The sequence below is a fragment of the Mastomys coucha genome, unplaced genomic scaffold (assembly GCF_008632895.1).
Source record: "Mastomys coucha isolate ucsf_1 unplaced genomic scaffold, UCSF_Mcou_1 pScaffold18, whole genome shotgun sequence".
In the NCBI taxonomy this organism is placed as follows: Eukaryota; Metazoa; Chordata; class Mammalia; order Rodentia; family Muridae; genus Mastomys; species Mastomys coucha.
In genome coordinates, this window is record NW_022196900.1 from 86,934,757 (window position 1) to 86,956,051 (window position 21,295).

Here is a 21,295-nt window from a genome sequence, read left to right on the forward strand (position 1 = left end):
AAAAAAAAAAAAAAAGTTTACACATGAAGTATGCCAAAACTACTATTCTGCAGTAACCAATCTAATTGCTGTTTGGAATAAAGAATAAATACTTCATCAGGCTCTTGTGATTGAATTGTAAACTGCCAGTATTCCATTTAACTTTATATACTTAACTATAATTTTTAAGTTTCTTTTGCAATAACCATAATTTTGGAAGGCAAAACCCATTTTTAACAGTGTAAACAATCCAGTCTCTCTAAAATCAACACCAAGTACACTACTTCATGTTACAGTTTGGCTGCCAGTTCTCAGATATGAATGCATGATGGTGTAGCTTTTAATACCTCATTAAAGAAATATTGCTTTAAATCCTATCTTTTATAAGTCTCTCTTCTAGGACAGGAATTACATATAAAATATTATTCCAACTTAGAGGTATCTTTAGAGACCTCTTTCCCTGGGTTGGCTCATGCCATGTGTTGTTGCCCAGAATGACTCCAACCCTGAGTTACTGGGCTTTTTTTGTTTGTTTGTTTTTGTTTTTTCCAGACAGAGTTTCTCTGTGTAGCCCTGGCTGTCCTGGAACTCACTCTGTAGACCAGGTGGGCCTCGAACTCAGAAATCCGCCTGCCTCTGCCTCCCAAGTGCTGGGATTAAAGGTGTGCATGTTAACACCGCGCGGCGAGGTACTAGTTTTTGTTAAGATTTTTAAAAATTTATTTTATTTATGAGTACATTGTAGCTGTCTTCAGACACACCAGAAGAGGACATTGGATCTCATTACAGGTGGTTGTGAGCCACCATGTGGTTGCTGGGAACTGAACTTAGGACCTCGGGAAGAGCAGTCAGTGCTCTTAACCACTGAGTTACCTCTCTAGCCTGAGTTAACCAGTTTTAAGCCAATCTTTGTCTTACCTATGTTACAAATTTTTAAGAATGCCCAATAACTTGGAAGGCAGTCTATAACCCAGACATACAGAAGTCAGAAATGTGAAGTGGCCACACCCATCTTATATATTTAGAGTAGACAGACAAAATTTTCTTACTTTTTCTAGCTGTAATTTCAAGGGAGGAGCACCTTGTCATCTGCAGAACCCAATCATCACAGTCACAGAAACAACCATCAGCTTTCTGTCCAGAGAAGCTTAGAAGCTGCTGGCCCCATTAAGAGAGTCTCCTACAGACACTCAGCCCCTGGCAGGGCTTCTCCAGCTGCATTAGACTCCCAGCTAGCTACAGGTGTAGGGCAACTTACCAGTTTTTGTTGTGCCAATTCAGAGTGTGTTTTGTTTTGTTTTATTTATTTATTTTTTAATATGAAACATAGAGCAACAATCAAGCAATTAAATGAAACCACAGACATTAACTGACAGACATGGACAGACTGGCGCTCCAAGGACACACAGTAGAGAAGGGAGAGAACCAGATGTTCCACAAAACGGTCCAGAACCAGGACTAGGCATTCCCCCAGTGGGAGCCAGAGAGGAAGCAGGATGTCTCCCAACCTCTTCCTACCTAGCTCTAGGAGACCACTGGAACAGCTTACTTTCATTTTTTTTTTCCTCTTCCTCCCAAGCATCCTTGGGGGTGGGGTGGGAGGAGGAGAGGCTTTCCTGAAACCTATTCTCCCTCTCAGGTCTAGAGTCTAAACTACATGTAATTAGGGTCCAAAAACTAAAAGCATCTGAGAATTATCTTCACTCTAGATTTTATCAAAACTCTAAGCATATGGGTGTGCATGTACTCACAAACAAAAAGCATTCTACCATTGCCCTATCCCATTTTTACATGGATAACGCACCACTAGCCCAATTGTCCATATTTCCCTTTGTGAGTGCTTCCTTTTTTTCAGTGTCCTTCACTGTACTCTTCACTGTATCCTTCACTGTACTTGAGCTCCAAAGTTGAGGCACCATCTGACCAAGCCAGGTTTGTCAACGGGGTTTTGAGGGAGGGAGGGAGAACTAAAAAGACAAAAAGACGAGACAGCATTAGAGTATGACCCCAGCAAGTGCTGAGGCGAGTTTGCTTTTTTGTCAGTCTGCATTTATGCCATTCTAGGTTCGTACAAAAATAGGATCAGTCCTAGGAAAAAGACAAAATAGTCAGTGAACAAACAAGACATAAACAAAGGCCCCATAGTATTAAGGGATCTAGTATCAAGATGATCCCATGGTATCAAGATGATCTAGATCTTGAATCTACTTCTTTGTCTTACCCCAATGTCAAATTCTTGCCTGAGCCTACTTTCTTGTCCTACCCCAATGTTAAATTCTTGGCAATATCCTTGAAGCAGTACTGAGAGCCCTCCACACACCTGCCTGTCACTGTCTCCTGAGTACTGTTATTATTAAGAGACGCATCAGTACAAGCTTGGCCTTAGTTTTTACTTTTATTTGTTCCAGATAGGGTTTCTCTGTTAGCTTTAGCTGACCTGGAACTCTCTCTGTAGACTAGGAGGGTTTTAAATACAGAGACCTGTCTGTCTCTGCCTCCTGTGTTCTGGGATTAAAGGTGAGCCTCACCAGGTTCTGGAGTTGGCCTGCTTGTGTAACTGAGCAAGGAGGGTTTAACTTTGTTTTTTGCTTTGTTTCAAAAAAGTTAGGGAGAAAATTTCATTCACAATATCTCTTTGAGAATTGAGCCACAAACAGTGTTGAAGATGTAATAAACTCTAGCTCTTACAACATCTTTCATGACATTAAAGATTGATCTATCTGTAGAAACTGCCCACAGCCATCTCATACCTAATTTTTTTCTTTTTATTTCTTGTCAGTTATCTGACCTTATCTCCATTCCTATTAGGAAATAGACCTATACAACTGGGTAGTTGTGGTGCAAGCCTTTAACTCCAGCACTTGGGAGGCAGAGGTAGGTGGATCTCTGAGTCCCAGGACAGCCAGGGGCTACAGAGTGAAATCCTGTCTTGAGAAAACAAAAACAAAACTAAAGTAAAAAAATGAAACCCACCAGAAACAAACAACAAAAAACAGAGAAAACAAAAACAAAAAACAAAACAAAACAAAACAGCATCAGATTCCCTGGACCTAGAGCTATGGATGCTTTTGAGTTGCCGTGTATTATTAGATGTGGGTGTCTGCAATAACAAGGACAAGTAACTGTTGCCATCTCTCCAGTCTTGCTGTGTCTCAGTGCTGGTCTTTTACTGTAGTGGTTTTGCATGAGAATAGCTTCCATGTATTTGTATTTATAGTCTCCAGTTGGTGACCAGCTGGGAGCTATGTTTTTGTTGGAGGTGTGTTGCTGGGGGGTGGGCTTTGAAGTTTCAAAAGCTTATTCCAAACCCAGTGTCTGCCTTCCTGTGTGGTTCAGGATGTAGCCTTTAATTAGTGTGCCTACTTCTGTGCTCCTGTGCTGCCATGATGATCATGGACAACCCCTTGAAGCTGTAAGGAAGCTCGCAACTAAATGCTTTCCAATACAATATAATATAATATAATATAATATAATATAATATAATATAATATAATATAATATAATATAATATGTCTCTTCACAGCATAGAATAGTCACTGAGACATGTAGCTAATTGTTGCTACTTTGTGGGTTCTTCTCCTTGATCATGTGCTCCTTGTTTCACTCCCTAACACTAGACAGGGGAGAAACAAGGGTAAAGGCAAGAGCAGAATTAGGAAAGTCCTTGAATCTAATTTCTTTTCTTTAGTTTCTTCTTTGATCACAGCTACTAGCTGCAGGCAACCTCCCTAAATGACCAACAACCATTTATCCCCACCTTTTGGGGGCCTCACAGTTATATAGCCTTTGAAAAGTTCCCAGAATTCCAAATGTCACACAATAGCAGAAATTATCTACAACTGGCAAAACCATGCTTCTGTTAGAGCATGAGGCAAATCATAGTCAGCTGATGTGGGCAGTGCAAAGTAGCCCCACATTCCTACACCTGGGATTAAGACAAAAGCACACTCTATTTCTGTGTTTTTGTTTTTTAAAGAAACTAAAATTTCAGAATTCTCACTACAAAAGACAGCAACTCAAAGCACATACTAACTAGAACTTGTGGTCCTCCTTCCTTTTCTCATGATTGCATCTATATGTGAGTATATGCACGTGCGCGCAGGTGCCGACAGAAGTGTGTGCACGTGTGCGAAGTATGTGCTTATGTTCTGGGTGCGGACAGAAGTCAGAGATGTTTAACTCTCCTGGAGCTGGATAAGCAGCTTCAGGTGCTTACAAGCCTCCTAACATTTGTGTTGGGAATTGAACTTGGGTCCTCTAGAAAATCAGTCAGTTTGTTCTCTCTTCGTCTTTCCAGCTCCTACATTTTCTTTTGAGCTGGGAGTGCCTCTGTATGCTACCATGCTAGGCTACCCAGGTGTTCAGCTACTAGGCTACCCAGACTTTTACCAAAACACTTTTATGATTGGTTTTGTTATTGTGTGTCTGTATGATGTATATGTGTTGAGTGTGGGCTCAGGAGGTCAGAGGACAGTATTCAGGGGTCAATTCTTTATTTCCACCCTAGTCTGGATCAAATTAGGTCCTTAGGCTTTTACTGATTGAGCTATTTTACTAGCCTCAGCTCTATAAGTTATAAGTTAACATTTGGGTATATTACTTAGATGTGGTGTATATTCGGGTGGCATTTTATATTGTCCTATTCTTTGTCCTTTTGTGTACATAATGCTTCTCTTTAAAAATTTAGATGTGTTTTAGGGTGCTGGAGTAGTAGCTCAGAACATTAGTACTTGGTGTTCTCATAGAGCACCCATGTTTAGTTCCCAGCACCCGTGAAACAGTTCACAACTGTGTAACTCCAGTTCCAAAGGATTGACACCCTCCTCTGGCCACCACACAAGCAACTGGCACATATACACACACGTCAAACACTCATACCATTAAAAAATGTAGACATTTTAAATAGCTGTATCAAATTCTTTAAATTCTGCTGTGGAGGCACACACAGGGGAGGCAGCGGCAGGCAGATTCTCTGTAAGATCCATATCCAGGACTAGTAAAGCTACACAAAGAAGCCCTGTATGGAAAAACAAAACTAACTCTGCTCCCCCCCCCGCCCAAATCTTTAAAACACATGTGGTATTTAATAACTTCTTTTATTTATTTATTTATTTATTTACTTATTTATTTAAGATTTATTTATTATTATACATAAGTACACTGTAGCTATCTTCAGACACATCTTAAGAGGGAGTCAGATCTCTATGGGTGGTTGTGAGCCACCATGTGGTTGCTGGGATTTGAACTCAGGACCTTTGGAAGAGCAGACAGTGCTCTTACCTGCTGAGCCATCTCTCCAGCCCAACTTATGTTTTTTAGCTCTTTGCTGCTTTCCCCATTATAATGTGAAATTTGAAATTTTTGTCAATAAATGTTTGCCCATATTCTGATTATTTTCTTAGAATTTAAATTCTTGGAAGGCAGTTTAGCAGATCAAGTGCCATGGATATTAATAAAATTCATAAAGCTTATTGTCAGATTCTTAGAAAAGCCAGTAAAGCCTTCTGACTTCTTGTGAGGCAAGAGAAGAGCCATTTGACATAAGCTGCCTCAAGGCTACAGTTCCTGCTTTCTTGCTACTTCCATTTGCTCTCTTGGTGCTCTTGAGACTTAACTGTCATTTTTGAATGTACAGATATTTATGTAGATGGTTCAGCTTTCAGTTCAGTTAGCTGTTCAGTGGTCACTCCAGGGGAAATGGGAGGCATTCTCTTGCCAGTCATGTCTGTCTCTAGCTGAAATTTGTGTATCCCTGGCTGTCCTTGAACTCACTCTATAGACCAGACCTGCTTCTGCTTTGGATTAAAGGTGTCTGCCACCCATGGGTTTATGGGATTAGTTACTTAAGGGGGAGCTGTTCTTGGGACCATTCTGACCACAGGTTGGAGAAGCTAAGAAGTTCTTCTTTTTTTTGAAATACTATTTTATTAACTTATGTGTATGGGTATCTTACCTGCATGTGAGCCTGTATACAAATAAGCATACAGGGCTCATTGAGGCCAGAAGTGGACATTGGATCTCCTGGAACTAGAGTTGCCATGTGGGTACTGGGTCCTCTTGGAGAGCAGCATGTGTTCCTAACCACTACACTATTTCTTAGGCACAGAAGTTGCTCTTTCTTGACAGATGTTTAAAAAAGTGTCAAGTTAATTGACTTTTTTTTTAAGTATATGTATAATTAAACAAATTTGTTCTCAAAAGAAATATCTAGCACCGGTTAGTGAGTACTGAGTTTCGTCTGAGTTTTATCTCTCTTGTACATGCAAGAGAGGACTGGACAAACTGTTGCACCTGAGGGATAATAATCTGAGGGCTGGAAAGCCAACAAAGCTTTAATTAGAGTGTTCTACAGTCCTGTCTTTCTAAATGGTGCTGAGGATGGAATCCCACTAGTTAGAATTATTGTCGGTCCACTCATACCCTCAGCTCAGGGCTCACCTGTGTGTGTGTTTTTATTCTATGGTTCCAGTGACTGCAGGGGTTAGTATTCTGTGGTGTATTTAAGTAAAATAAATTACAATTTATGAAACATAAGAAAGAGTGTATCGCCCGGCAGTGGTGGCGCACGCCTTTAATCCTAGCATTTGGGAGGCAGAGGCAGGTGGATTTCTGAGTTCGAGGCCAGCCTGGTCTACAGAGTGAGTTCTAGAACAGCCATGACTACATAGAGAAACCCTGTCTCGAAAACCAACCAACCAACCAACCAACCAAACAAACAAAAGAGTGTATCATTAACTTTTAAAAATTTTAGAGGTCTGTTGTGTGTGGCTTTAGTCCATCCTATCTTGTCTTTCTCCAGCCCCTTTCACTTCTACTTTAGGCCAGCAAGGAGAGTGGGGAGAATCAGAACCCATACAAAACAGTGTCCAGAACAATGGTCAAGGAGTTTAGAGTACCTCCTCGTCTGCCTGCCTGCCTGCCTGTCTGTCTGTCTTTTTCTTGATTTTTCAAGCAGGTTTCTCTGCCCTGGCTGTCTTGGAACTCACTGTGTAGACCAGGCTGTCCTTATACACATAAGATAATAAAATAATATTTAAAAAAAAAAAAAGAAGTTCTTAGCTTCTCCAACCTGTGGCCAGAATGGTCCCAAGAACAGCTCCCCCTTAAGTAACTAATTCCATAAATCCATGGGTGGCAGACACCTTTAATCCAAAGCAGAAGCAGGTCTGATCTATAGAGTGAGTTCGAGGACAGATACACAAATTTCAGCTAGAGACGGACATGACTGGCAATGCCAGGAGAATGGCTCCCATTTCCCTTGGAGTGTCCTTAAATTTACAGAGTTCACCTATCTCTTCCTCTATAGTGCTGGGATCAAAGGCGTGTACCACCATCACAGGGCTTTTCTTTTTATTTCAATGACAACTAAAAAAAAGAATTGCGGTGGATGAGGATGGAGCAGGTTTATTTGGGGCAATGGGTTAGTGTCTGAATGGATGCTTTACTTTATTGTATTTGCTTAGATTTGAGAAGGGAAAAGAGTACACTGAAATGTCACAGTTTAGAAAATAAGATATTCCAGTGTTGTGTTATAGACTTTTCTGGGGAGACACAATCCTCCCTTTCTCCCCTCACAGGAAGCCTAGGACAGAGCAAAGTATGAATAACACCAGACTTCATCTTGGTGAACCAATGAGTTTTACTGGGGCTTCTTAACAGGACTAAGGATGGGTGAAGGGTTACTGAAGGAACAGGAGTGCCTTAGACAGCTGTATTGCCAAAGCTACCATGGGTGATAGCTCACAAAAGTTGGGAACCTGGAGCTCACTGGACTGGACACACTGTAGATAGCTCAGCAGGTCAGAGAGTGTCCTTTGCAGGTGGCTCTAGCTCCTTGCTGGCAGCTTGGCTGATGTGGCCGCAGTAGTCTTCTCAGTCTGGCTTGTCTGAGAGTGACTCAGCAAGCTCTGTGCTCTGGGGTGAGGAGTAATGAAGCTGGTCAATTTCAGGGACTTTACAAACAAAGTGGTGCTTGCCTTCAGTGTTAAGACTCCCTTCAGGATGGAGTGTTTTAATCTAGGAATGAACTGCTCTATAACATCAAGCGATATAGGTAGGTACTTATGGTATTTTGATGATGGAAATGAAGTATTGAAGTCAGTACTACTTCCTTGGTCCCCCTTCTTCCTTCTGGGGATGGCTAAATTTTACCTTCTGGATAAGCATAGAGTAAGAAGGGCTGACTCTTGAATACTTTACAGATTAGTCAGTAATTCAAGCACTGTTGACTGGGTTCCCCCTCCCCCATAAAGATTTGTTTATTTAATGTGCTCTCTGCATATACATCTGTGTGCCAGAAAGAAGGCATCAGATCCTATTACAGATGGTTGTGAGCCACCATGTGGTTGTTGGAAATTGAACTCATGACCTCTGGAAGAATAGTCAGTGCTCTTAACCACTGAGCCATCATCTCTCAAGGACATTTTGTCTCAGTTGTTGACCATATTTGTGCAGTACCTATAGGCCACTCATAGCTAGGCAGATGAGAAATAGTGGCAAATGTGGCTATCTGCTGTTATCAGGATTAGCATTGTAGGTGTGGTTAAGTGGAGCGCATAGCTGTAGCTGGAACTCAGTTGAGCCACCCTGAGAAGGAAAAAAAACACACAAACTTAGTTTAGAAACAATGGGAATTCAATTGCTGGGCTCAAAAACTAGAATCCTAATCTTGTAGGCCATATTAAATCTAAATCCTCTGGTGGTGAATCCTGGCAGATGTGTCATCTAAACTGGGAGACACTAGTAGCCATATCTTTTTTTTTTTTAATTTTTATTTATTTATTTATCTTTGGTTTTTCTTTCTTTTTTTTTTTTTAATTTTTTAAAGATTTATTTATTTATTATATGTAAGTACACTGCAGCTGTCTTTAGACACACCAGATGAGGGCGTCAGATCTCATTATGGGTGGTTGTGAGCCACCATGTGGTTGCTGGGATTTGAACTCATGACCTTCCGAAGAGCAGTCAGTGCTCTTCCCCGCTGAGCCATCTCACCAGCCCAATCTTTGGTTTTTCAAGACAGGGTTTCTTTGGAACTCACTCTGTAGACCAGGCTGTCCTTGAACTCAGAAATCCGCCCGCCTCTTCCGCCTGCCTGTCTTTAGTCCCAAGTGCTGTGATTAAAGGTGTGCACCACCACTGCTCGGCTTGGTAGCTATATCTTGTCCTCCTGCCGTCCCCATCCAAAAGCCCCAATCTCTCTCCTGCTTCTTCTCCTCCTTAGTCCAACCCGGAAGTCCCACCTACTTGCCCAGTGATTGGCTCCTTTATTCATTAGAGGAGGGTTCCCCAGAAGTCACCTGAGAATATGACTCCTTCCTCATTCTAGACTACTACTCCTGGGAAAGCGGAATTAAATCAAAATACAAACAGCACCAGGGCCACCCACAACACATAGCAGTAGGTGTTTGAGAATTTTTTTTTTAAGTTTTGAGACAATCTTAAATATAACTTGAAAACTTTATACACACACACACATACACACACAAGTTATAAAATAGTACTTTGGCTTTTTTTGTTTGTTTGTTTGTTTGTTTTTGTTTGTTTGTTTGTTTTTGTTTTTTTGTTTTTTGTTTCTCTGTATAGCTCTGGCTGCCCTGGAACTCACTCTGTAGACCAGGCTGGCCTCGAACTCAGAAATCCACCTGCCTCTGCCTCCCAAGTGCTGGGACTAAAGGCGTGCGCCACCACTGCCGGGCTTGGCCTTTTTATTTTATGATGTGCTCTCTCTTGCCTTCTACCTGTTATAATTTAATTTTGCAAGACCTTATGTGACAAAACACAGATTAATGAGTTAAAATGTGGGGCTGGGTGGGGCAGCATCTATTCTTCCCTGTTAGAAAAAAAGGCAGGTATTGGGCCTTTCAAAAGGAAGTCCTGGACTCTGGAAGAGGAAAGGAAACCCATAGTATAAAGGTGACGATGTTCTGAGGTGGGATGAAGAGGCCTGTGGTCAGGTCAGGCTCCCAAGTCGGTTTCCTGTGCTCTGAAGCAGGGGTTGTCTGGGTTTCAGAGATGGCTGAACAGGTAGGGTGCTGCAGTTCTTGAGGTTCCCAGCGCCCACATGGCAGCTCTTAGAACTCCAGGGACACAGACATGCATGAGTACATGCAGGCAAACATTCATACACGTAAGATACAATAAATATTTAAAAAGGGTGGTGGTGGTGGTAGTATTTGGATGGGAGGAGGTAGCCATAGGTCAGCAACCGGGAAGCCCAGATGGAGAAAGTTTTTTGGGAAAAGACAGGAGATCTTACAGAAATTTAGTAGGTACAAAGGAGGAATTACCAGACAGAAAATTAACATAGCCTGCCAGTCAAAGAGTTTTGAAGAAAGGGGAGGCAGAGAGTACAGTAACTTAGAAGAAAGTCTTGGTGAGAAGGGTTGGCTACTGCCTATAAGTACAGCCAGCCATTCCTCTTGATGGTGAAAAAGGCTTTGTTTCCTAGGTCAGACATTTCTTAGATAGCCTACATTTTTATCTTCCAATATCTTTTGATTCTTGAGTTTTGTTTTTAAAGGATGAATTTTGAATGGATAGCTGGCCTGGTGTCAGTAATTGTATCATATAGAACCCCTATAAAAACAGACAGCTTCCTGAATAGTTAATACATATCTATGAGAATATTTCTTTTGTTTTTGTTTTTGTTTAGCTTTGGTTAATTGTAGGTGAAATTTAAATGGAGTTTGTGGTATCCCAGCAAAGCAGGCTTTAGGAAATGAGGCCCCCTTTCAGCAGAGGACGCAGAAGACCGTAGATAGGGAAAGGATAATGTCAGTTTCTAGGATAGGTGAGGTGGGTCGCTTGGAAACAGGGAGGCCTGGGGGCAGGGAAAGCAGAGAGAGAGAAAGAGAAGGGCAAGGTGTGAAGGTGAAAGGGCATGTTTCCTGTCTAATTCTCCTTCTAGTTTCTTTGAGAAATATGAACAAGATTTCTTGTGTTCTGACTAAACTTGTATTTGTTTTTTTTTTTTTTTTTTTTTTTTGGTTTTCCGAGATGGGGTTTCTCTGTGTAGCCCTGGCTGTCCTGGAACTCACTCTGTAGACCAGGCTGGCCTCAAACTTAGAAATCCGCCTGCCCCTGCCTCCCAAGTGCTGAGATTAAAGGCATGAGCCACCATTGCCCAGCGTATTTCTATTTTTTTAAGTGTCATATAAGATAGATAACACAGTAAGATAAAGAGCAATGTGCTTTACAAATTTTGCCTGTAGCTTTTTTTTTAAAGATTTATTTATTTTATGCATATAAGTACACTGTAACTGTACAGGTGAGCCATCATGTGGTTGTTGGGAATTGAACTTGCTCTGGTCCGCTTGCTGCTCCATAATTCACCGTAGCTGTCTTCAGACACACCAGAAGAGGTTGTCAGATCTCATTACGAGTGGTTGTGAGCCACCATGTGGTTGCTGGGATCGGAACTCAGGACCTTTGGAAGAGCAGTCAGTGCTCTTACCCACTGAGCCATCTCTCCAGCCCCTGCCTGTAGTTTTTTTTTTTTAAAGTTTATTTTAAAAATGAGTATGAGTATTTTACCTTCATGTATGTATGTGTATTATATGTTTCTGGTGCCCATGGAAGTCAGGAGAGGGCGTTGCATCCCTGAAACTTGGCATTCTGGAAGGCTGTGAGCTCTGCCATGTGAGGGCTGGGAGTCAGTCCTAGACCTTTATCCCAGCAGCAGACACCTTTCCCCTAAGGCCAGCTCTGTAGTGCCGGTTACAGTGACACTTGGTAAACTCAGGCTGGCCTTGAATTTGTGATCTTACTGCCTCAGTATTCTAAGTGCTGGGATCATTTAAGTGATGCCCAGCTTGTTTATGTTTATATTTTTAGCAAATATTCTCAAGTTGTTACTGCTTAATAAACACAGTTTGTCTCGTGTAGATTTTAAAGTATGTGATAGAAAGCTATTGCTACTGTAGTTTTATATGTACTATATTGGCAATTGAGATAAACTAATATTCTAAGTCTTAAAAGTTTTTCTTTTTTCCCTTTGGGTTTCTCTGTGTAGCCTGGCTGTCCTGGAACTCGATTTGTAGACCAGGCTGGCAGCAAAACAGAGATCACATGCCTCTTCCTCCTAACTCCTGGGATCAAAGGGGTGCAGCATCATGCCCAGGTTATTAAGTTGGTTTTTAAGTTCTGTCTTTCTCCTGGCTTATTCCTAGCTCATTCTTTACATTTACTTTCTAGAAATTGTCTACCAACCCCAGGAAGGTGGCAGCTAGTAGGACAGCAGGTTTAGGAGGCTCCTGCTTCAGGAGTCTTGTTTTCAGGTGTGCAGAAATGCCTTCTTTCAAAAATATCTTTTCCAGGGCTGGCAGAGACTCTAACTTCAGAAAGCAGAGATGGATTGTTGGTCATATTTGAGAAGATAGCAGATAGCAAAGGCTATCTTATGAAACTCACAGTGACCTAAGCTTGCCATGTTTTCTGACTTTGGAGTTTGTGGCTTGATGGAAACGGCTACTTGAGTCCACTGTCCCATGTTCTATCCTCTGTGTTAAAGTTATCTTACCTTTATAATTACTATCATGCCTGTGTGTGTGCATGCATGCATGCATGAGTGTGAGAACAACCTGTGAGAGTCAATTCTTTCCTTGCACCATGTGGGAAGTGCCTTAATGTAGTCATCTTAGCATGTAATGACTTTGGAGCTGATGAAATGGAAGCTTGAATAGGTTGTATAGAGATCTGCTTTAGTGAGATGTGAGGAAGGGTTCTTGTGTTATATGTTATTTCTTTCTCCCTTGTTTGATATTTGGGGGCTTCCTAGGACTGCTTTTTATAGATAGATGTTGATCTCTTGGAGTTACCCAAGAGTGCTGGTTTAAACTGGCCTCCCTCATACTTCAGTGCTGAAGGAGATGCAGCTCTGTTATATATAGGTCAGAGACTTGCCAATGAGCACCATTGTGCTGGTCTCTACTTATTAAAGCATGTGAACAGTAGCTAGCATTCTTGTTATGTGATATGTTTCATGCTTTGAAAATGAAGGTAGTAGGTAGGGTAACACAGGGATCATTTCTAAATCTTGATGGTTAAAGGTGAGTGAACGCTTAATCCCTTGAGTTTTGTTATTGTGTTTGTTGCTTTCTTAAAGTAAATAAAGAAAAGACTTCATTTGTGCATAATATATATGTAATATTCATAATGCTGACATAAAGCTTTCCCCTCTATTCTGAACACTAGGTACGCTCTATGGATGAATTAAATCATGATTTTCAAGCACTTGCTCTGGAAGGGAGAGCTATGGGCGAGGTAAGTGAGCTGGTGTGGTTGAGAGTGGGTGTTCCTAGGGAAGCGTGGACCTGTCTTGCATTAGCTGTGTCTGAATCTAGTCTCTAGAAATCTGTGCTTGCTTTCCTTGTTGCCATCCTCACAGTAGGAATAGGATGTTGGAGAATTGTGCCAAAACTCTACTGGCAGAGGGTGATTCAGTAACTTAGTCCAGTTATTTAAACTGCAAGTCACCGAATATGAGCACTAACAATAAACATGCTAATAAGTTAGCTGTATTGTGAGGTGTATAGACATAATTTATAGTCATCAGTTATTCTTACCTTTAACTCAGTTTTCAGTGGCTAGGTGCTTTCACAGTTGGAAGTGGGGTTTAGATGTGCTGTTAATCAGCGTGTCAGTGGCCTGTGTTCTACACTAGTTCTCTTTAAAGGCTCCGTTATTAAATGTGGCTGTTTCTTAGGTTTCTTACTTACAGATAGAGAGATGTTGGGCAGAGCAAATCCAGAAACAAGAAACTTTGGTTTCTTTCTAGCATTTTTTTATTTATTTTTTCTCATTGAGTTGTCATTGGTTAGAAGGAGAGTGTAGCTAAAATACAACCAACCTCCGAAGGTTCTGCTTGTCGCCTAGTACAGATGACAACTACAGTAGACTCTTCAAAGGCACTGCTGAAGATTGCAGAGGTTCATTAGGAGGCCATTCTGGACAGTGACCCTAGGGCTGTCTGTTTTCTTCTGTACTTAAAAAGTTCTCTTATCTACTTCAGTGTTTTGAAGGTGGGAGGATCGCTGTACTTCAGACTTTTCCTGTGTTCCACCCATTAGATAGTATTAGTTTGGTTTAGTGAATGCTATTTGGTCCTGGCATTGTGCTAGGTTTGGAAGATGAAGAAGTAGTGCAGCCCTTTTGCTGAGCTTGCACCAAGTCCACCTGGGTGCTCTGTGACTTGTACCAAGTCCTCCTGGGTGCTCTGTGGCTTGTACCAAGTCCTCCTGGGTGCTCTGTGGCTTGTACCAAGTCCTCCTGGGTGCTCTGTGGCTTGTACCAAGTCCTCCTGGATGTTATGTGACTTGTACCAAGTCCTCCTGGTTGCTCTGTGGCTTACACCAAGTCCTCCTGGGTGCTCTGTGGCTTGTACCAAGTCCTCCTGGGTGCTCTGTGGCTTGTACCAAGTCCTCCTGGGTGCTCTGTGGCTTACACCAACTCTTCTTGGGTGCTCTGTGACTTGTACCAAGTCCTCCTGGGTGCTCTGTGGCTTGTACCAAGTCCTTCTGGGTGCTCTGTGGCTTGTACCAAGTCCTCCTTGGTGCTCTGTGGCTTCTACTGCTTTGTTCTGAGAGTCTTGCTCATTTCGTTGGAAGATTTTTGCTTTGAAGTTTTCTGAATTTTCTTTTGGTCAGAGAGGCTAGTGTCTACCTTACCGTCTTGGGTTCTGAATTTTAGGAAATGATTTGATATGTGTCCCTGTGTTAACTCTGCCTGCCTATTATTATTGGAGCAGCATGTGCTAATAAACCTTGCATGTTATTGGGTAAAGGTTTTTGTTACTTAATTTCTGGAGTAAGTTTTGAAGAGAAACTTAACATTTATGTTACCCATAAAATACAGAAGAAAAACTATACCTGTGATTCTAACATATTCTTTGTTTAAAGTCCAAATTGTAGAGCTGAGCATGTTAGCTCACGCCTTTAATCCCGGAATTGGGAGACTGGGACAGAAGGAGCTGAGTTCAAGGTCAGCCTGGATGTCATAGTTGAGTGTATTAGTTAGTTTTCTGTTGTAACAAAAGGAACAAAGGCAAATTAAGGAACAAAAAGAGTTTATTTGAGCTTCTGGCTCCAGAGCAAGGCCACAGCTCTGCAGGAAGCTGAGAGATCACACCTTTTATCAAAGCATAGAACACTCAGGCTGAACTGGAAATGGGGGAAGAGGCCTTAATCTCTCAGAGCAGCCTCAGGGACACACACTTCCTCCTCTCTCAGCAGTGTCACTAGTTGGGAGACCAAGGCTTGCTTTATGCTTGAGCCTGTTAGGCACATTTTTTTATTCAGACTACCAGTACACAAACAACACATTCACAAAGCAATAGTGGCAACTACCATTTAACTTTTTTTGGGCAGATATTAACTACTTTTTACACATTAACTTACCGGCACCCACCGAGAACTCAGTTTTATTGTTCACACAAGGAAAGTTCTTGTTCCCTCCTCAAGCTCAGATGACTTGTACAAGTTATCTCTCCAGAGCACAAATAGGGGGGTGAAATCTGGAGTGAGGGAAACAGGAAGGGCCTGAAAGCACATCAGTATTATGAGGAGGCTCTAGGCTGAGAATCGATCAGCTTCTGGTCAGACGAGGACTTGGTTACATGCAAATTGGGATAGTGCCTTTCTTAACACAGGGGACAGTAGTGTATACACCAGAAGCATAGCAGTGTGCCTTTATAATAAAACATGAGCCTCTAATCACTTGAGTTTTCTTCCCATTTAGCAATAAAAGGTACTCTCTTGAAGGGAGTAATATAGTATTTACTACTATAAACTTTAATCTCAAGTGGATTGGATGGACTTTTAGCTGGTGGGGGTTGTGAGGGGTGGGGGCAGCTACTTAAGTTTCTGAATGTATGGATCTTTACATGTCAAAGAACAGTGGTTCCCATGAAAAAACTGATTTCTGTTAGTGTTAGGACTGCTTTACTCTGTTTAAAGCCTTTGCCATCACTCTTAGCACAGAACGATTTCCAGTATTTTTTTTTTAGTAGAAATTTTGCTAAGAGGTTTTTTTGTTGTTGTTTTTTTTCCCCCCCAGACAGGGTTCTCTGTTAATAGCCCTGGCTGTCTTGGAACTCTATTTGTACACCAGGCTGTCCTCAAACTCAAAGATCCACCTACCTCTGCCTCCCAAGAGCTGGGATCAAAGGTCTGCACCACCACTGCCTGGCAGGAAGTTACTACTTAAAAATACCACACTTAGATGTTTGCTGGTTGTCTGAGCTGCAGCCATTTTTGTTTTAAAAAAATTTTTTTTAAATTAGTTACTTTTACTATATGTGTATGGATGTTTTGCCTGAGGTGGCGGGGAGAGAGGGAGAGAGAAAGTGTGTGTGTGTATGTCTGTGTTCATGCACTATACAACTGCCTGGTACCTGTAGAGGGTAGGGGGAGGGTGTCAGATACCCTTGAACTGGAGTTATTATGGTGTGTTATGGGTTTCCATATGGGTGCTGGGATTTGAAGCTCGGTCCTCTGGAAGAGCAACTGGTGCTCTTAACTACTGAACCAGTTCTCCAGCCCCTGAAGTACAGCTGATTTTAGCTGAAGGGGTCCCTTTCTCCTTGTATAGAGTGTGAATTAAAGTAGTGCCCATGTGTTTTACTAGCTCCTTAATTCAAGTGTCCTCAAGTATAAAGACACCTGAGTATCATAGTGTTGGTATGGATTCAGGAGAGTATTTTTGTAATAATTGGAACTGTTATATTCTTTTGTGGTCACCCAGACCAAATATCTGCAGTAACAAAATAAAGGAGGAATTCTTTTTTGCTTGTTTGTTTGTTTGTTTTTATGTGTATGGGTGTTTTGCCTTCATATATGTCTCTCTAGTCCAAAATTCTTTCTTTCTTTTTTTTTCTTTTCTTTTTTTTCTTTTTCTTTCTTTCTTTCTTTTTTTTTTTTTTTTTTTTTTTTTTTTTTTTTTTTGGTTTTTCGAAATGGTATCTCTGTAGCTCTGGCTGTCCTGGAACTCACTCTGTAGACCAGGCTGGCCTTGAACTCAGAAATCCTCCTGCCTCTGCCTCTCAAACGCTGGGATTAAAGGTGTGTGCCACCACCACCTGGCCAGAATTATTTCTTTGAGCTCTGTTTCTGAGAGTTTGGAAACATACAACAGAGGGGCTTCTTTATGGCAGACAAAAAGCAGACAATGAAAGTGGCATTCAGGAAGAGGCCATGGTGACAGAGACCCCACAGGAAGAAGCTTCCAGGGATTCTTATCTAGTGCTTGTCTCTGCCTGTCCCCTACCCCCTTAAATGTTATCCTTTCATTCATGATATCAGTCTCTGGAGGTGCCTTAATGCACCCAGAATGCCCTCTATTTCCTCTATTTGGTCCTTGGTCTACTCAGTCAGGTTGATACTCAGCTTATCTGTCATGTTGACATTAGATTTATTTTTATTTTTAAATTTCTTTATTTTTTTTATTTTTTATTTTTTGGTCTTTCAAGACAGGTTTTCTTGGTTTCTTTGTGTAGCCCTGGTTGTCCTGGAACTCACTCTGTAGACCAGGCTGGCCTCGAACTCAGAAATCCACCTGCCTCTGCCTCCTAAGCGCTGGGATTAAAGGCGTGTGCCTGGCTTGACCTTGGTTCTTAAACTTCCACCTGGGTTTCCCTATGGTCTCTGCTTTCTAGGTAGAAGGGTAGTTGAGTTGGGACATGACTGCCTAGGTATTTGTGAAAAATAAAGAAACTGAGAATCGTTGGTAAAAAGATCCCTTAACCTTTGTTTTTCCTGTTGTTCTTTATTTGTGGTCTTAAAATTTTATTTATTTTTGTGTAGGGTTTTATTTTATTTTATTTTTTTTGAGACAGGGTTTCTCTGTGTAGCTCTGTTTGTGCTGGAACTCAACTCTGTATGTAGACAAGCTGGCCTCAAGCTAAGAGATCCGCCTGCTCTCCCTCCTGAGTGCTTTAAGGCCTGTGCTACCGTAGTAGGCCTGAGATAGTCTCATTCTTTTGGAACTTACTAGGTTTTTCAGGCTGACTTTAAAATGATAGCAGTACTCTTAACTAACCACGGGCTGGGCTATTGAGCATGAACTAGCTGAAGTTTTATAATCTATAGAACAAATAACTATTATTCTTTTTAGGATGTTGGTGATGGAAATAAGGTCTTGTGTAGCTCAGGCTGGTCTTACTGGTCACAAGTAAGTGACCTTGAACTCATTCTCCTACCTTCTAACTGCTACTGTTCTAGGCATTGATAATCACACTCAGCTAAGATTCCATAATGTTTTATATATCTAGAATAGTTTAATAGTGTAGGCTACCAGCTCATTTCTGGATTAAACAATGCATTTAGGTAGACAGCCTTTGATCCTTTAAAAAATATTACCCTAGAAGGGGCTGGAGAGATGGTTCATTGGTTAAGAGCACTGATTCGTATTCCAGAGACACAGGTTCTATTCTCAGCACTCATGTGGCAGCTTACAACTATCTGTAACTCAGTTCTAGGGGATCTGAAACTCTCACATGGAATAAACCTGCAAGCAGAAATGCCGAAGCATATAAAATAAAAATAAGAAAAAAAATCACATTGAAAAAATACTCTCTCCCTGTATATTGAGTGATAGAGTCCCCCTTTGTTCACCAGAAGTGGACTTTAAATGGTAATCGCAGATACTAGAAATTAGAAAGGAATAATAAATAGTATCTCTGAATGTGAGATAGCAGATGGGGCTGGGTCTCACTATGTGTTCCTGTATGTCCTCTGCAGGGGATTAAAGCAGGTGATCCAGGAAACTGCTTACTCAGAGAAAGTAAAACTTGGTTGGTTAGAACCAGCACAGAGCCCAGGACCCTTAGTCAGTGCTTCTATCTGTGCTTCAAAGATTTATCTTTGGACTTTGTTTCTTTCTATCTCTAAGAGATGTTGAGTAAGAGTTTAGTTTCTAGGACTCTCTCATGTCAGAGATTGCTGGAGTTTGACCTTATGTAGAAAAAGAATGGTTAGCCTTTTTGGAGGAGAGAAGGAAAAGAGAAATATGACAAAGGACATTTAAGAGTAATTTGTTATTCTAGCACTTTTCATTGGACCTCTCCTCCATCCCACAACCTCCCACTCCTCAGGACACCCTACAATAGGGTTTCTTGTATTTCAGGCTGACTTCAACAAATTGTGACCTTGAACAGCCTAAAAAGTTTGTATGGGTATAGATGTATATCTGTATGAGATTATGTGCACTGTGTGCATGCAGGAACGAGGTCATGGAAGTTGAAGGTGTCAAGCTATCATGTTGGTGGTGGGATCCAAACCCAGGTAGGTCATCTGCCACAACATTAAGTGTTCTTCATGGTTGAGTCACCCTTTTCAGTCCCAACCTCTGATCCTACTGCTTTTATCTCCTGAGCGCTAGAGTGATAGGTGTGTACCACCATACTGTTTATGTGATCCTAGGCAGCATACATGCTAATGTACGTAACTGCCAATTGAGTTACAGTCCTAGCTCTCATTGGGTTCTTCTAAGTGACTCATTCACCTTTCAACAGCTGATTGGAAATGTCTATCAGGATACATGGGTTGTAAGCAGAGCAAAGTGGGAGTGGCTCAATATGTTAAATTATTTTCCATTATGGCTGACATTGTCTTGTTGGATTAGAAAGGTTTTTTGTTTTTTCATTTTTTGACCCTTTGAGGCAGAGTTTCTCTGTGTAGCTCTCTTCCTGGAACTTACCTTGTAGACCAGTCTAGCCTTGAACTCAGAGATCTGCCCACCCCCACCTCCCCAGTATGCCACTACCACCCAATTTCGAATTAGAAAGTGCTGATCCGCTAAAATGGTTTGTGAATCACATTTCTGAAAGGGACTGCTGTTGAAGTTGACAATTCCTTTTAAGTAGAGGTACATAAAAACAGTTCATTTAGTTGACTACAAAATTGATTGTTGGGAAGGAGACATGGTGCTCAGACAGCAGTAAGTACAGTAAGGCTCCTGCTCTCTCTGTGCTAATGTATTTCTATCTTTCATGCTTCTCTTTTGGCTAAAATGTTAGCTTAAAAAAAAGGTAGAGGCTGGGAATAATGTTGCATAGTTCTAGCAGTCAGGAGTTCAGACAGCTAAGGTAATGTAGAGAGACCATGTCTCAAAAGGGCAGTGTCTTTCCATGCAGCCTAGGCTTGCCTTTTTACTCACAGCAATTTATCTCTGCCTTTATGGTGCAATTAAGTGTGTGTACCACCTAGGCAGGCTTTTAGTGTTTTTTTTTAAATGAATATTCATATACTTGAGATAACCAAGTAAACTTGAGTAAACCAGTTAAACATTTACCACAGTAAGTGGCAGCCTCCAGTACCATATTTATAATGACACCATCAATGGTATTATCTGTGACTCTTTGTTTTGCTTGTTGTTTGAAATAAGTCTTTACTATGTAGTCTAGCTGACCTTGAACTTGTGTTCTTTCTATTTTTGCTTGGAAAATGCTGAGTTTATAGGTCGGTATGTGCACTGTCTGACTTGTACCCCCAGATCCACCCTTCCTTTACCTTTACTTGTGTGACCGCATGTCCTCCACCTGCGCACCCCCTACCCCCGCCCAGCTGCTTTTTAAAGATGAGGAAAGGAAGACCAACTAAGGTTTACAAGGGTTAGTACTGCATAGACTCATTCCATTTTATTGGGCACAAAAAAAGAAATATGTTGAACAAATACATTTTATTTTGGCTGTGCTTATCATTTCATAGACCTGATTTTCATGATGGTCCTGTGATGTTAGGATGTTTTTTTAACACAGATAAGAAACAGAGACTGATGTGATCATGTTCCAGCAATTCAGACCCAGATACTTTACTCTCAGTCCTTTATGTGGAGTCTTACAGTCTTTCAAATTTTAGCTTGTAGTTTTTCCTCCTCCATGAAGCTCTCCTGCTGTCTCACTTGCTAGAAGCTATAGAATGAGTTCAGCTTTCAGGGGATTTCTCCTGTTCTTAGGCCCTACACTTGTCATCTAGAACTCTGAGTTGGGTTCAGTAAATAGCTGCTACACTTAGATGCCTTTCCTGCCCCCAGGGTTGTGAAGACGTGGGGGAAGAGGATGAATAACAACAAAACTGAAAGTCTCTGCCTCTTGCAGAAGCAAGGGCAGAAGCGCTTCAGCACAGGCACTGCCTCATCAGTACTGGGGGACTGCCTATGCTGCCAGGGCATTTGCTATCAGGTTCTTGTAGAACTAGGTTAAGAGGCTGCTTTTTTGTATCATCTATGTATCATCAAGTCTATGTATGTAGCAGGACATAATGGTATTTACAAGGTTGGGCTTACTTGTACTCACTCTGTTGCTTGCTCAAGTATGCATTAA

The 21,295-nt window shown here is 41.4% G+C and overlaps 1 protein-coding gene across 22 annotated transcripts in view; it reads left to right on the plus strand.

Annotated features, from left to right (window-relative positions):
- The window catches only part of Pum1 (pumilio RNA binding family member 1), a 121,999-nt gene that overhangs the window by 27,506 nt on the left and 73,198 nt on the right, over window positions 1-21,295 (plus strand). For all 22 annotated transcript variants that reach the window (XM_031378847.1, XM_031378845.1, XM_031378846.1 and 19 more), the window contains one exon: window positions 13,174-13,242. In XM_031378847.1, coding sequence (XP_031234707.1) covers window positions 13,174-13,242 — 69 coding nt within the window. The remainder of the gene's footprint in view (window positions 1-13,173; window positions 13,243-21,295) is intronic.